General features: G+C 51.1%; 1 protein-coding gene across 9 annotated transcripts in view; it reads right to left on the bottom strand.

Annotated features, from left to right (window-relative positions):
- Positions 1 to 8,497: 8,497 nt before the first annotated feature.
- The window catches only part of PPP1R12B (protein phosphatase 1 regulatory subunit 12B), a 215,298-nt gene continuing 207,917 nt past the window's right edge, over positions 8,498 to 15,878 (bottom strand). For 8 of the 9 annotated variants that reach the window (XM_058533822.1, XM_058533823.1, XM_058533824.1 and 5 more), the window contains one exon: positions 8,498 to 10,012. In XM_058533822.1, coding sequence (XP_058389805.1) covers positions 9,926 to 10,012 — 87 coding nt within the window. In that variant the 3' untranslated portion in view covers positions 8,498 to 9,925. Of the gene's footprint in view, positions 10,013 to 14,596; positions 15,357 to 15,878 lie in introns of those variants that run through there. The other variant, XM_058533835.1, reaches the window with a different exon arrangement.

The raw sequence follows: 15,878 nt of genomic DNA, 5'->3' as shown, positions 1-15,878 counted from the left end.
GGAAGACAAGTTGCTTCCAGCCCGCAGCCCCTGGCCCTGGGCCCCCGACGAGGGCAGACAAGTCATGAGAAGGACCCAGGAGGCCTCAGGCATGGCAAAGGTGGCGAGCACGAGGAAGGAGGGATGTGAGGGCGGGGTGGGGGGGGGTGTCCGACAGGCCAAGGTGGCGAGGTGGGCTCTGCGCTTACAAACCACGACTCGTGAGCACACAGAAGTCCCAGGGGTCTTTGTGCTGCGACATGAAAAGGGGAAGCAGAGGGACCGTCGAGCGGGCTGGGATCAGGTGCTTACAGGGGTGGAGGGAAGACATCTTCCTCCCTCCAGCTCTCTTTGGGACCCCCCGCACTCTTCACAACCACAGCAGAGCCAGAGACGAGGCAAGAGCTGCGGGTCAGGTCAGGTGACGCGGCAGAGCGTTCGCAGGCTCCGAGCTTCATCCGCCCACCTCAGCCGTCAGGACTCCTCCTGTCTAAGGATTGGACTTGCTGCTTTCTGAAATCCTGGGGATCTGAAAACTTCAAAACTAGGTCACCCCTGGGATGCACAGCCCCATCAGGACCCCTGCCTTCGTCTTCACGGGAAGGACACACGTGCAGGCCTGGCCTCCCCGCCCCCGTCCCCCTCTGCTTGGCAATGCTCTCCACACCCCCTCATGTGGACTCTGTTGTTCTTGTCTGATCTCTTGTCGAATTGTTATTTTGTAACGAGCTGCGTCTCCTTATTAAAGAAATGAGCTGAAAGAAACCCAGGGGTGGGGGGCGTCCCTGGTTGTTGTGGCTGGGCTGGGAGATGGGCAGGCAGGAGCAGTCCTCGAGTGTCAGCGTGGTGGGTGAGGCTGGGCAGACAGTTCTGAGGCTCTGGCCTCCAGCCGAGAGTCTGCCTTAAGAGAGGCAGCACAAGGGGCCCGAGGCCCATCCTTTCTTGGGGATGGGGAGACCAGACCTGCATGCTGTGGTGGGTGTGGGGGACACAATCTCCATGACAGCTTCTCTGGGGCACAGGTGGTGGTGCTGGGAGTGTCCTCTGGGAGGCTGGGGTGGACCGGGTCCTTGAGTCCCCTCCTGTAGAGCTGGGCTGGGGGAACAGCCAGGGTCTGAGCCCAGTAACAGGGAGGCTGGCCCAGGGATGTGGCAGTTTGACAAGTGAGAATTTCTACAAAGTCCTCAATTGCCCCATTGCAACCAACTTCACATGTCTTTGACTTCTGAGGCAAAGATGTTAAGGCTTCAGCATTTTTAAGGAAAGAGAAAGTAGGGCAGCATTGCCCCCAAGACCTGGAAAGGCTCAACTCCTTTCCCAGTTCCCACTCCAACCTGTGGGCCTGTCTCCTCGCATGGGACAGGCAAGCGCTGCCATTCTGTGAGTGTGACACAGGCTGTGAGACCCCGGCCTCGGCCGATGGCGGCACGCCTCTGGGCGGGTGGGAGGTGGGCCTCAGGGAAGGCAAGGCAGATCCTGCGGCTTTAGTTCCTCCGCTGGTGGCTGTGCAAGGACCGGGGATGTAGCGGTGGGGTCTCTCTCTGCTGCGGGCTCTTCCCCTTGGGGGAAGCTGGGCCACGTGGCCCTGGGTGACACTGTCTTGCAGTCCTCTCCAGGTCCAGCGGGGGCACAGGAGGAGAAATGATGGTCTAGAAGCCCTCGCATCAGACAGGCTTCTTTGTCTGTTTTGTGCCCTGGGACAGGTCTGAACTCTTCACCCGTGACATCATGTGTGTTTGTTCTGCTGCTGCTCAGGCTACAAGCAGCTGGGTGACAGCAGGGGAAAAGAATCTCCCCTCCCTGACCGCCCTGTGCTTGCACCGTCAGTGACCAGGGATTTCCGCTTGGCACAGAACAGGGCTGAGCAAAGCCGGGGACAGGGCTTGCTGGATGGAGAAACCAGCCCCGAACCTTGGCTGAGTAATGTCAGGCCTGGCCAGTCCCCTGCAAACCTGCCAGCGGGCTGAACAGCCTCCTCCCTGGGCATGGCTCCTTTGCTGGGGTTAACCTCCAATAACCCGAGTTAGCTGCCTTAAGGTTGGAGCTCTGGAGTAGTTTGGCTCTCCTGAATCACATGTCACCTGGTGGAGCCCATGTGCATACAGCAGAAGGCTGAGAGTGAACGCCAGGAGACTCCAGGAGGCCAAGGGAACCACCACCTCTCTGGACCTCCACTTCCCATGTAGGAGTGTCACAGTGTTCCTCAAGATGGGCTCAACTTGTCACTGGGCTCTGCTCTCTGTCTCCAGAGAAACAACCATACTCCTAGTCATCTGAAACTGGGAACCTGGATTCCTTCTTAGGGTCTTTTGAACCTTCAATCTAGGCTTCTTCCTGGCCTGGCTCCAGAGACCTTGCTCTCAATGATGGTGACTCACTTGTGGCTATCCCTGGGACACAGGCAGGACAGTGAAGTCCCCAAAGGCAAAGATGTTGACCTAAAATTGCAATAGAATGCCCCAGATGTGAGATGCTCTAAATCTCATTTCCTAAACTGTGAAGACAGTCACAAAGTTAAAACACGGTTTTATTTACTCATTTATAAATACTGTTGTGTTTACAGGCATCATACACATGTGAATATTATTATTCCCAAACTTTCAAACACAGAATACTTAATAATACTGTATAATAACAACCAGTAAAACAAAATCATTCATCTCAGGGTTGAAAGGCCACTCAAAATTGCATAAAAATACATTCAGTTCACAAAGCGAATCTGGCTCCCCTCCCTAAACACCCTCATCCCACCCAGGTGTATTTACATCACACTGAAGCCAATCTGCACAACTCAGCTGAAGACCACTTACATCTGGTGCTCTAATGGTGGAAGGAAGGTCGAGGGTGAAGGGCGGAGTGGAGAAAAGACACAAATGCTGCCCCTGGAATGGGAGCAGTGTGGGGACCCTGGGTGGTTCCATGAGCTCTTTTCACCCCCGATGTTCCAGGTCAAGGCAGAGGCACGGGAAGGGAGGTCAGCACGAGGCCTGACTCTGAGCCACCAGGTGAGGCCTGGCTGTATCTTCCCTATGGCAGGGAAGCCAGGGGGAGCATCTCCTTCCCTCTTCAGGGCGATGACGGCCCTACTTGGGGTGCCAGCAGGTGGTAGCCCCAACCTTTCAAGGGCTCATGGGATGCTGGGTACAAGAGGGGGGATTTTGGATTGCTGCCTGCTCCCAGAACCAATCCGAGCCCCACAGCCCGCCACCCAGTGTTCTGTGCCTGAACACGTGTCCTTCTTCCTCCAACCCACTCGTCATCTGGCCTCTCCTCCCCAGAGGACAGGCTAGACTCTGTCCCATTTCAGCGGTGTGGGGAGAGAAAAGGCAAGGGCAGTGACGCACAGGCAGGCAGAGTCTAGCGAGTGCTAGCCTAGCATGTCCCTTGTTCAGGATCTGCGCTCGTCCCCGGTTCTGGTTCTGCGGGAACACTGGCGGCATAAGAGGCTCGGCAGTCTGTGTGCCCTTCCTGAATCTTCCCCTAAAAGCAGCAATGGGCTGAGTGGCTGCCCCCAGATGCACTGACACACCGTCCAGGTTTCTGTCTGAGAAGACACACTGTCTCTAGCTGGAAACAGTCAAACCTCTCAGGACAAGACTGAGTAAGCTAGACATGGTTGCCCAGGTCTCCCCAGCCAGCCCATGGAGCAGCCAGCACAGCCAGGGACTCTGGAACTGGAAGAGGGGCTGGTGGAGGGAACTCCTCCAGGACTCTTGGCCGACTCATGGAAACGCTCCTCTCTAAGCACCATCAGCTCCAAGTGAGAAAAGGAATCAAGAATGTGGAGGGAGATGAGAGAGGAAAGGAAGGTGTGTTTACTCTGGAAGGACATGAGAGCATCCTGCTGTCACTCACCTTCAAGGGCCACCCAAGAAAACGTTTACTGGAAGCATTAGGGAAAAATTTGGAGAAATAACAGAAAACACCACTCTGGCAGATTCACAGCCCAAAATGATAAGCAGATGAATTGGAGAACGGCTCAGAAAGCAGTCCTTTAGGGGATTGTAGGGAAGGGCAAAAGCAAAAGATGTGAGTTAACAGAATAATACACTTGGATAAAATTGGTTAACCAAGAATTCGCCAGACTTCGTTCTGAAAGCTCCATCCCAGCAAATGTGCATATGTATGCACACAGGCTAGAGGCAAGAGTAATCCCCCAACTGTCAAACCTTTTAAGGTAAGACCAGAACATTCATCAAGAGTGTCTGTCTTTAACATACCCACTTACTCCCTACAGTTCTTCCCAAGGAGGGGCTTCCGGGACCCTGGGTTGCAAGCCATTCCTAGGTTCAATGCTGCCCCTCAACCACAAGCCTCAGAGGAGGAGTGAGCGCCTCTTCTTTTACTAGGCAGCTGCTGGCTGGCTGGCTGGGGTTCTCTATTTGGTTTTTCTCAGCCCTCAGAGGCCACCTCATTCCCTAGAACAGTTTAACGACAGTTCCTGGGCTGCAATGAAGTTGATCTATTTTCGAATCTAATCAGAACACAAGCGATCAATAGCTGTCCTTGGTAGGGTCTAGTGCTCCCGAGCACTGTTGATGCCCATTAGGGAAGCTGATTACCACCTCCACTCAGCTGGCGGCTGAGGATGCAGGCACCAGGGAGAGAGCACTCACTTTCCCATGGGAAGCTCTGCTTCCTCTCGGTGCCCGCAGCCCCCATCCTGCTCCATGTATGCCGCCCCGACCTTCTGCCTTCTCCCACCACAGCATGCAGGCTGCCTCCACCTCCAGGGGCTCTGCTCTTTCCTTCCATTCACACCTGGTCCTGCAGGAGTCTCGAGAGCCGAGTGCTGTTCCACGCGACATGGCAGTGTGGACTCAGGGTTTGTAAACTCTCGCTGCATTGGCAGTCCCCTCTGCAGACCTGCTTAAAGGTCAGCACCAGAACCTCCTACTTCTGACAGTCCCGAGTCCAGAGGAGGAGCTCAGCGGGACTACAGGCTGTGGAAAATGCTCTGGCTGCTCTACGGTGGAGTTCAGCCACAGACTAGGAGCCAGCTGGTGCTAGGCAGCAATGCCATCAGTCTGCCGTTGGGATGCTGAGAGCCATGGAGACCACATCCAAGAAGGCCGAGGAGAGGCAGCTGAGAAAACCTAGGAAGCAGCAGCTCCATTCTCTATTAAAATAATTTGTCCAAAGGCTGCCTGCAACAAATTGCTTTCCATCCACTTCCCCACAAGCTCCAATTTCCACCTCTGCAGGTTTTAATATTCTTACCAAGCCATTAGGAGAGAGAGCAATTGCAATTACCCTCAGTACGAAATTCACTTTCCAGCAAGGATGCGAGTCAACCTTGACACGCTGATGTTAAACAGTTTGAATCCAGGAGAAAACAAAGAATTCTTAAGTTAGAAAGAGCAAAAATTCTGAGTTTAAGAAATGTTCTGATCTTCTTAGGAATAAATAAATCATAGAATTTTGCACCTAGAAGGGATCTTAAGGATATCCAGTCCGACTGCACTTTACAGACAGGTGAGGTACATTTCCCAAGGTCACAGGGCTGATAAGGATAAGAGCTGGCCCTGGAATCTGGATGCTCTGCCTCCAGGTCTGCCTTTCACGTTGCTAATTCTGCCTTCAAAGCTGTCTTGCTTATTGTCAGAGGACTCTCATCCTTTGAAGGGTTGAAACCTGCCTTAAAAATCAGTGTGGGCACCAAGATCTTGGTTAAAATTGGACCTGGATTTGGGCAGGGACCACCCATGACTGATGACTATGTGTCTAGAGCTGGTTGCAGTGCTGGCATGAACAAGGGTCCCGACAGCACCTCGGAAGAAAGGACACCAGGCCCCAGGGAGTGTTACCTCACTGTTAAGCTCCAGCAGAACCAGGGCTCACCAGTGGGTGGAACTAGGAATTCCCCTTCCTCTTGGCCTAGCTGCTGAGTCCTTGAGGCTTGCCCTTTTGCGGTGCAAAGCAGCCTGGAGTCTGAATAACTGGCGACACTTTAAATAGTTCTTTCTTCTCCAGGCTGCTTCTGCTCCCCTCGGGCCCCCCTCGTGACGAGTGCCAGGACTGTCAGGACCTCCTTCTGCATCAGTGCCCTGGACTGAAACACTGGCCCTTTTGAGAGGAGACAGTGTCTGTCTGGGTAGGAGAGGCTGCACTGGGGCCAGGAATCCAGAGACTGAACCAATGCGTGGCTTTGCGAGTTTCTGCTTCTCTCAACTCTGGCTCAGCTAAGTCCCTGGTAGAGCAGCAGTCAGTAGCCCACACACACTTGTGTGGGATCCACAGGCTCGTAAGGGCTGTTTCAGCCTCCTTGCTTCCTGAGTGGAACTGTCTGATAAGCCCAGGTTTTGTTTAGAGCAGGGAAGTGGGTGAAATGATCCAAAACAGAGATCTGAAACCTCCCTCACCAGTGGCCTCAGAGCAATAAATAGTCTCAAATGTGGAGTGGGAGATGGACAGAAACCAGAGGAGCACACACACCCTGCAGCTGGAGAGGAGGACAGGGGGTTCCAGGAATGTCAACAGCAACTGCCCAGCAGAGAAGTCTGGGCATAAATGAGTCCAGGCAGGTCTGCTCTTCAGATTCCTGAGAGGCCACACCCCGAGGTCTGCATAACCCCTGTAAGCGGGGCTGGGGATCATCACACCTGAAAGCACTCTGCAAAAGGACAAGCAGTCCCCGAAAGACAAACAGGCGAAGTGGCAAAGCTTCAGCCAGAGAATCTCTGGAATGGCCCAACCACTACTCCCAAAGGTGTGGCTGGTTTTGAAAAATACCAAATTAATGAGAACAGAGGTGTAAAGCTGTGCCGGGAACCTTCTCTTCCTCATTCTGATATTTCATGTCAAGACTCTAAAGTGACAGACCTGAGTCCCAAACTGCTGGCCAGACCTGCAGCATCCTGCAGCTGAGCCACCTGACCAGCAGGTGAGGACTGGGGGGGGGGGCCCTGGGGAGACGAACAGCACCAGTGGGGAGACCTGTGGAGGCCAGCACCTGAGTGCACGGCTGGTTACCAGGTCCACAGCCATCGCCTCGTGGGCTCCAGTCAACACAGTGTGAAGAAATGGTACTTTATTCTCTGGACAGAGACCAGAATTCAGAGTCTATCTGCCTAATAAAATGAAGTGCCTAAGAGAAAGTGCCTGAAATTACTCAGGATGGTTTACTCTTTCATGAGTTCATGGCCACAGAATCCAGGATTCCTAAAATTGAAATGCTTGTTAAGTTTTTCATCACAAGGAAAACTTTCTGGCAATAAAAGCATCTTTAATGTGAGAGGGCCCTGTGAAGCAGGAACACACATCACCCTAGGAGTTCTGAGAACCTACCCCACACCTTGGAAACAGACCTAAGGGAACACTCTGGAACCCCTTTACCTGGCGTACCTCATGAAAAAGGGTCAAGATGTTGTCCTAATAATTCACTTTTCCTGAGAAAGAGGCAGCAACCACCCCCTCCCTCCCCAACATCCAGGATGTGCCAGAGGAATCGCATCAACGTTAACACCTCGTGTTGACTCCCCTCTCCCTAGAATGGAGGAAATGCTGATGGTGGAAGGCATGAACCCCTCACTCTAAGTCAGCATTCCCTGAGAACTGAGCTTCACAGTGTGCCCGTGATAAAATCCTAATCAGAGTAGCTTCTCCAGAAAATGGTTGGAAATGGAAGAGAGAATTTTGTATACTCTAAAAATTGGATTTTGCCAGAGGAGACATATTTCCTACTTTGGAATTGGGATCTTGAATTATAGCTTCTGGTTTAAAGAGCATATGATGTTGCAGAGGCCCAAGAGAACTGCATTGTCATTTTCTGCAAAGAAACAGAAAGTGGACAGAGGTGTTGTATGTTAAGAGAATGGACCACTCCAGCCTGAATATCACCAGCAACCTTAAGATGAGGAGGATGCAAATGACCTGCAGACTCAAAATAAACCAACCAAGGGAGAAAACTCCTATAAAAAGCAAATGGGTTAAGTACTGAAAACGGGTCATCCTCAAGAACCAGTGGTTAATTCTGTGCTGGATTAATGGAGCCATCTGTCCAAGTCTGGGCATGGTATTTTAAAGGCTGTTTCTGTGCAGAGGACGGCGGCCACGGTGTGACAGGCAGGAGAAGTGTGCCACGTGAGGAATGACTTACAGGACTGGGAAACACCGGCTCGAAGCAGGGTTCAGGGGAGTCACCAAGTGCACGCACGTGAAGGGCTGTCATGCTGGAGGGTGGCAATGGATGACAGAGAATCCACAGTCAGACCTCAACTCACAGCAGGAAGACTTCCTGGTTGTTAAGAGTTGCTCAACTTGGGGCCGGCCCGGTGGCGCAAGCGGTTAAGTGCACGCGCTCCGCTGCGGCGGCCCGGGCTTCGCTGGTTCGGATCCCGGGCGCGCACCGACGCACTGCTTGGTAAGCCATGCTGTGGCGGCGTCCCATATAAAGTGGAGGAAGATGGGCACAGATGTTAGCCCAGGGCCGTCTTCCTCAGCAAAAAAAGAGGAGGATTGGCGGATGTTAGCTCAGGGCTGATCTCCTCACAAAAAAAAAAAAAAAAAAAAAAAGAGTTGCTCAACTTAAGAGTAATAAATGCGAAGCTGCCAGAGGCTCCTCGACCAGGGGTGGGAGCTGGGGCAGCGGGCCTCTGACTTTGCCACCCTAAGATTCCGTGACTCATCAATGGGCTGAAAGTATCTTATCTCTTTAAACTTCTATTAAGAAGTCATTTCTCCTGTTAGCTCCTAAGAAAACAAAGGTCCCTCCCCTAAATCTAGCCACCAGAAATAATCAAATTCACCACCATTCTCACAGCACAACGGGCTGTCATCTTCCATCTTCTTTGCCACAATGTTGTAAGTGTCCTCAGATACTCTACTTACACTATGTCTTTCCAACCTGCTTGCACTCCCCAGCCCATCTCCATCAATCTGCCCGCCCCTCTCATGCCTCCTTGCAATGACCTCATTTCTCATTAGGAGTGGGAGCCAGAATGAAGAGAAGAAAACAAGGTCAAAGGGAGGTGAGGCAGAATGGGGCGTTCAGAGCCCGGACTTTCTTAGAAAACCACTGTGCAGGAAAACAAGTGGGAGAAGAGAACAATAGGCTGTGACATAGGCCATGGTCTGGCTTTACAGGGAGGGGGCTGGTGGTACCACCACCAAGGCAATTCTTCCTGTCTCCAGAGTGCCCCAGGAGAAATGATCTTCCATAAGGGCCAAAGACAACTGAGGTGGGGCGCTCTGTTCTGGCTTTTATACCATGGGGTGAGGTGGGTGGAGGGAAGGCAGAAAGGAAAATAAAAGGATGGAAAGGAGAGGAATAAATGAAGCCCTGGGGAGAGGACTAGGCATGAGGGAGGAATAGGGGGTAAGACTAGGCAGGGATATTACTGGGTTGTGGACAGAAAAAACAACAGTAACACCAGTGGGGAGTTAGAGAACAGTCAGTTCCTGAGAGGTGAAGACTAGCAGAACCCTCAGTGCAGTGGCTGTCACCTGGAATCTGACGTGCACACAGTTCCAGAGGCTGTCCGATGGTTATTCCAATATCCTGCTGCTTCTCTTGGCATCCCGTCAGGGTCCTGGAGTGGCCGTCATTAGACTCACCTACACCAGAGGGCCTGGGTCAGGGTAAAAGGCCATGGGGCACTGGTTTGGGCAGAGGCCTTACATGTCTGGACCAAATCCAATGTGGACAAGCACTGAGCAGCAGAAGTTGGGGTCCACAGCTGAGCCTGGTGCACGCCCCAAAGCCTTCTCCACATGGCTCGAATGGTCACAATCATGCTTCAATTAAACTGTCATAAACTCAGGGGTGGGGGTATAGGAGGCACGGAGCACTGAGAGGAGAAAACATGTACAGTGCAGAGGTGACTGGAGGCGGGTCAGGGAGCTGTCCTTCCACCAGACAGTCACTTCTTTTGGCTGGAAGGCAGTGGCTGGAGAAGAGGGGTGGGCAGCAAATGCCGTGCATTCCCTCCTAAAGCCAGAGCCCAGTCTATTTGGACAGTTTGCTGATGACTCTGATGAGGGCACCATTTTCATCTTTCAGCCTCTGGTTGTCAGATTTCAGTTCTGTTAACACCTGTAGGGTGACAGAGGGAGATGTGTCAGCGTCTAGCACGACCACTTCCTGTGGCCTCCCTGACCAGGCCCGGCCAGTCTGGTGAGCAGGGCCTTCTGAGAAAGCTTATGTAGTGAACTGTCACCACCTCCTCTCCCAGGGATGACGTTCTCTTGACTCCTATTTATTGAGCTGGTAACGTTAATATTTAGGGAGACCACAGCTCCTCCATCTTTTGAACTAGCATATTTAGCAATAATATCTTATTTCTTTGTATGCAGCCTTCATGTTCCACACCGTATAGCCTTTCATTCTTCTGAATCAGTAACTTTTTTCAATGGTTCTGCCCTTGAACTCACCTCTAGTCTAGAGAAATTGGGGAGAGTACCCAAGTGAGCTGCTGATGACATAGGGAAGAATTCAGAAAGGAACTGAAAAGAGTTAAAAGAAGACACTGCTTCACAGCCATCAAAACAGGAGTGCAGGGGAGAGGGGCAAAAGCCGGCTTTCCTATCACACCCACAAGATGATTTAAGGGTCCCTCTTCTGGTGCCTTCTGGGATAGAATCCACCAGAATTCTTGCTGGTCATGCTACACGTATCCAATTTCAACCACTAAAACCCAGGGAGCTGAGGGATCTGGTCACCACAGAGCAGAGGCACAGAGAGCACTATGTACAGATTTATTCTCCCCCAAAGCTTCCCATTGACAGTTACGAAAGGACAGTTATGAAGTGATGAGGCCAGGAGGCCTCATCAGCAGTTTTAGGGGATGGGGTTGTCATTCCAGGAAATAGGCGCTCTGGAGGGTGGGAGAGGGGGGACTTCAACTCCATCAGTTCTGCCATCCTGGAACGTTACACATTGTGTCGTCCAATTTGTGAAACAAAGGGAAAAACCGCAGCCCCGAGCCCCCGCCTGGATACCACGTCTTCATACGTGATCAGGCACTTCGACGGGCATGTTGTGCATCTGAACCCCAGTGAGACTCTCATAAGGGCACTGTGTGTGTGTGTGTGTGTGTCCTGGGGGCAGCAACAGAGAGTCAGGTTAGAGGGTGTGAACTTCTTCCCCACAAAGGCCACAAACATCGACATCCACCTGTTCAGTGCAGAAGCCCTTCCACTGACTGGTCATTCAAGCCTACAGGACCCGAGTGGCAGGCCATGTGCCCAGCAAAGGGTCGCTTGGTTCAGGTGTCATGAGGCCTGTTTAGTCCTGGTTCTGGCTCTGCTACTAACCATTTAGGGGAGCTAACTGTACCTGAAAGAAGAGAACTGTTTCCTCAATCTCTTATGGAAGATGTAGGCTAAATTATGCAAATATATATGCGTATGCACACACGTACTCATCACAGATGCATAAAGAACTGTACCAGGGAACAAGAGAAGACATCACTGAACGCCTCTACTGGGAGGCTGTGCTGGGGGGGTCTCCTCTGTCTCATCAGCACCTCACGAGTCTGTGGTGCTCTCACCCTTATGACTACAGATGAGGAAATCAAGAGTCTCATAACTGGTGCGAGGCACCCAGCTGTTAAGCAGCTGGCAAAGCTGATGCTGAACCCACGTGTGCTTGACTCCAAAGATCACTCCTTCATTACAGATGGGACGTGGGGTGGAAAACAAAATACCGGAGTCCAGAAGCTGAAATCTCAGCACTGTCATCATCATTCATGATCTGTATTACCGTAGACAAACCATGCAACTTCTCCGGGTTTCCATTTTTGTGTCTAAGAAAGAGAAATCCCTGCCCTCGTTCCTCATACAGCAGGGGCCCTGTGCAGCCCACAGGTAGTGTGCTGACACACACACTGTGCTGTGACACTCAGCATTCCTACTACTACTAGGAGGTGGGAAGGCAGGCAGGTGATGTACGAATTTACCAAGAGGACTTCCATGCAGAAATATCAAAATGAAGTCTCAGTCCTTTGAGCTGCCTCTGCTTCTTCCAACCCCATCAAAGGAGCCCTGGCTGCTCTCTCCCTGTGGCCTTGACTACCAGAACAGAGTGCTCAGAAATGCATTCCACGAGTTTTGGAAAAAGCCCACAATGGCTGCAAAATGCCTCGCCTTCCCATATCTGCTCTCCAATGCCCGTCCTGGGGCCAGCAGCCTGAGAGCCATACACATTTCCATAACAGGCTTCCATAGGCGGGGAAGAAGCTATATGTGGCAGTGGATTGCATTTCACTGCTGGCAACTCATCAAATCAGATCTGAGCTGCCCTTGTCTAAAAAAAAAAAATGTACAAACAACTCGTTGAGCCTTGGTGATTTATTTCCACATTGAGAACTCAGTTCTTTGAAAAAAAAATTGGACAAGCAATTTCCCAGCTGCAACATGCTACAACTGACATCTTAAGGGAGTGTCAAAAAGTACAAGAAATGGAATGTAGAAATCAAGGGGGAAAAAGCCTCATAAACTTGACTCTCAAAAGAGAGAGGAGGAAATGAACAGTGTTATCTGATACTCACTTGAAGTTAAAGAATGATTAAATAAGAACATATGTGAATGCACTATAAACAAGGAGGTTTAACAAAGCTTTATCATTTCAACTCTCAGATGTCAGTTTTCTTAATTTCTAAATTTCCAGTTTACCACAGTTTGATGTTGAAGTATCTTGGATAAACGAAATTAACTACTATGTTTTCTCAAATATTACTTCTTTGATGTAATCAAAACCTTTGATGAGGAATGTGTTACAGAGGAAGAGGATGTAGGGGTCCTGAAGCTGCAGAGACCCAGAGTGAGGCCAGGTGTAGGGTGACAGGACTCACAAGGAGCCCTGCATGAGCTGCCTCGCTTTCAACTATCTGGGAAGTGGGGAGGGAGCCCTGCTTATAGTTGGTTGGTAAGTGGTTTGCACTACACACGGAGATATGATGATTTCTCCAGGCAATTATTAAAAACAACAACAAAAAAACCAAAAAGGCAGGCAAACTCTCTTGCCTACACTGTCGGTTTGGCTTAGTTATGTCATCTTTCCTTCTGGGAGGGGTCAGCAGGTTTTTCCTGTAAAGGGCCAGAGAGTGAATATTTTAGGATTCTTCTGGCGCAGCCTGAAAGGGCCACAGACACAATGCCAATATGTAAACAAAGGAGCACGGCTCAAGGCCAATAAAACTGTCTTTTTGGACACTGAAATTTGATTCCATATAATTTTTGTGTGTCATAAAATATTCCTTCTCTTTTCATTTTTTTCCCAGCTATTTGTATGGCTCAAGGGCCATAGTGGTGGGCCCCAATTTGCTGACTGACCCGTTACAGAAGATCATGTGCCAGCTCCCGGCAGCTAAGCGGCTCTTGGGAGGCTGACCTTCAACAGGAAGTCAGGTGCTGAGAATGCTGCCCTCAGCTGCAAGGCTGGGGTGCACTGTGGTGGTTCAGTAGACCCTTCTCTCACTGTTGACACCACACGCTTCACAAAGGCTGAAGCTCTGAGCCACACGTGCACATGGCTCCCATCACAGGCTCAGACTTGGGCCCTGGACCCTGGGTACACGGTCTGAATTCTGCTTCTATCACTTACTCTCTCAGTGACCTTGGGCAAGTTACTTCATCTGTAACTTGGTTTTTCCAAATGTAAAATGATAGTTTTGGGGAATAAATGAGAAAGCACATAGAAAGCCCTCAGACCACTGCTACCATGCTTATTAACCACTGAAAGCATCAAATCTAGTTTTGCCCTATATCTTATACTATCTTGGACAAAGAAGGAGACTAAAAATAACTGAGGCACTTTTGAGGATTCCTGGTTCACCCCAAGTCCAATTTTCTAGGAATCTTGAGGCTGATTTTAGAGCAGAGTCTGGGCCTCACACATGGTCCTGTGAGCAGGGTAGCTAAGCTGCCCGGGGGCCAGGCTGTGGTAGCACTTCCCTTCCAATGTTCTTTCTGTGTGTGACAGCACCTACAGCAGGACATTAGCTCAACCCTCTGGTCATCTGGGCACTTCTGACCTAGCTGCCAGCTACTCACCCTTAAGACATGAGCCAAGAGGCAGAAACAAGACCAGGCCTGGTCAGGACTAACTAGATTGTTGCTGGAAAAAACACTCACTTCAGAGAGAAACTTCTCAGCAGTGACTCCATCACACCATCTTCGGGCGGGAAAACAAGTTATCTGGGAGCTTGTCTTTCAGATCCACATCCAGGGAAAGGCTCTACTTTGCCAAACACATTTTTTGGTTCTCAGTTGAAAATTAGTCCCTGCTCTCTGCTCCATAGCCTGTGATCTCCTTTGCAAAGCTGGCCGCACTGGGGACGGCCTGGCCATGTGGGGATCTCGTTTAGACAGACTGTGTCCTGCCTCACAGCCTACACACTGGGGGTGGGGGAACACATCCCCAGGACCCAGAGAATTGTGATGGGTGAGAGCAATGCCCCCCAAGGAGGGAGAGGAAGGCAAAGACTACTGCGGAGGAGGCCGAGAGAACTTATCCAATCCTAGTCAAATGGCAGATGGAGAATGTTCTTGCTGGTAGTAGAGCTGGCCAGAACAGCACCAGCCTTCAGATATGGTCCTCCCCGCCCAGTATGTCATCAGATGTGGGGAGTTAGTTCTGCCTGGTATCCAAAGGGCCGTGGTTCTCAACTCTGGCTTCATAAAAGAATCGACAGAAGAGCTTTGAAAAAATATCGGTGCCTGGGTCTCAACCTACCCACTGATGCTTTGGGGGCAGGCACAGGCACTATATATGTTAAAGGTGCCCCAGTGTTTTTATCATGCAGCCAGAGCTGAGAGCCCCTGCCCTGGGTTCCCCCAGGCCCAACCACAGTCTGGAGTCCAGGACAAAACCCAACAGCTTCAGGGACCAGGTTGCACTTGGGTTGCTGTAAACTGAGAAAGCTCGATCTCAGTTTGGCAATGACCCCACCAAAGAAATGTGTGTGTGTACATACAGAGGTATGTGTATACACACGTGGGTACCTATGGGCAGCTGAGTGAGCAAATCTATGTTCAGTCTCTAGGGGAAAAGAAGGTAATGTGCTGATCTTACCAAACACACCACCAGCCAGACAAGGTCTCCCCGCCTCCCTAGGCTGTCCTGTCCCACTCTATGGCCTCAGTCCTGGCTCCTTCCATCTCCAGATGACCAACTCTGACAGGAACCTGCCTATGGACGCTGTGATGGAACGGATGCACATGGAGCTTCTGGGACCAACAAGAAGAGTACACCTGCCTGGAGTGGCGGAGCAGGGAAGTGAGGTGGAGAAGAGGGGCAGGAGCTAGAGCTCCTGGGCTTCCGAGGACTCGATGGGCTCCGAGAGCCGGGCCACCACTCGGGTCAGGGCCCTGTTCTCAGCCTGCAGTTGCTCGTTCATCTGCTTCAAGGTTTGAATCTGTTTTAGCTGGTGGAGGTTCTGCGGAGAGTGAGACATGGAGGGGACAGACAGACAAGACAGAGACAAGACAGACCAGAGGAGATAAAAGGAGGACAAAGGAGTCACATGACTTTGTTTTTGTTTGTAGTTCTCATGCAAGAAGGAATAAGGAAGGCAGGAGCAGAGGTGGTGGGGTGATAGAGAAAAGCACCAGGAAGGGAGCTGCGCCCATGACCCTTGGCTAAGGTTGAACTAGCCTGAAGGTCAGCCATAGGAACACAGCCACCCAGGCTCTTGAAAAGCTCCTCTGGATTGCTTTTGAGAATGACAGCCCACCATGTGGCTGGAGCCTTTGAACTGAATTAACAGGGTTGAGCCATAGCCTCAGGGCCCCTTCTTCATCAGGGGACTGGAGCTGAGGACTGTGTGTGTTCCTAAATCCAGTTGCAGCCCTTTTCTCCCTCCTTCCCCTCAGTTTCCCCCACACTTGGCCCCTATTCCCACTTGTTTTCTTTCTGGGGCCTTCTCTGACCTCACTTCTCATTTTTAAAAATAAAACAA

This window comes from Diceros bicornis, chromosome 38 (genome assembly GCF_020826845.1).
Source record: "Diceros bicornis minor isolate mBicDic1 chromosome 38, mDicBic1.mat.cur, whole genome shotgun sequence".
NCBI lineage: Eukaryota > Metazoa > Chordata > Mammalia > Perissodactyla > Rhinocerotidae > Diceros > Diceros bicornis.
Note: the sequence above shows the minus strand (reverse complement) of the source record. Positions and strands in the feature narration are given on the sequence as shown.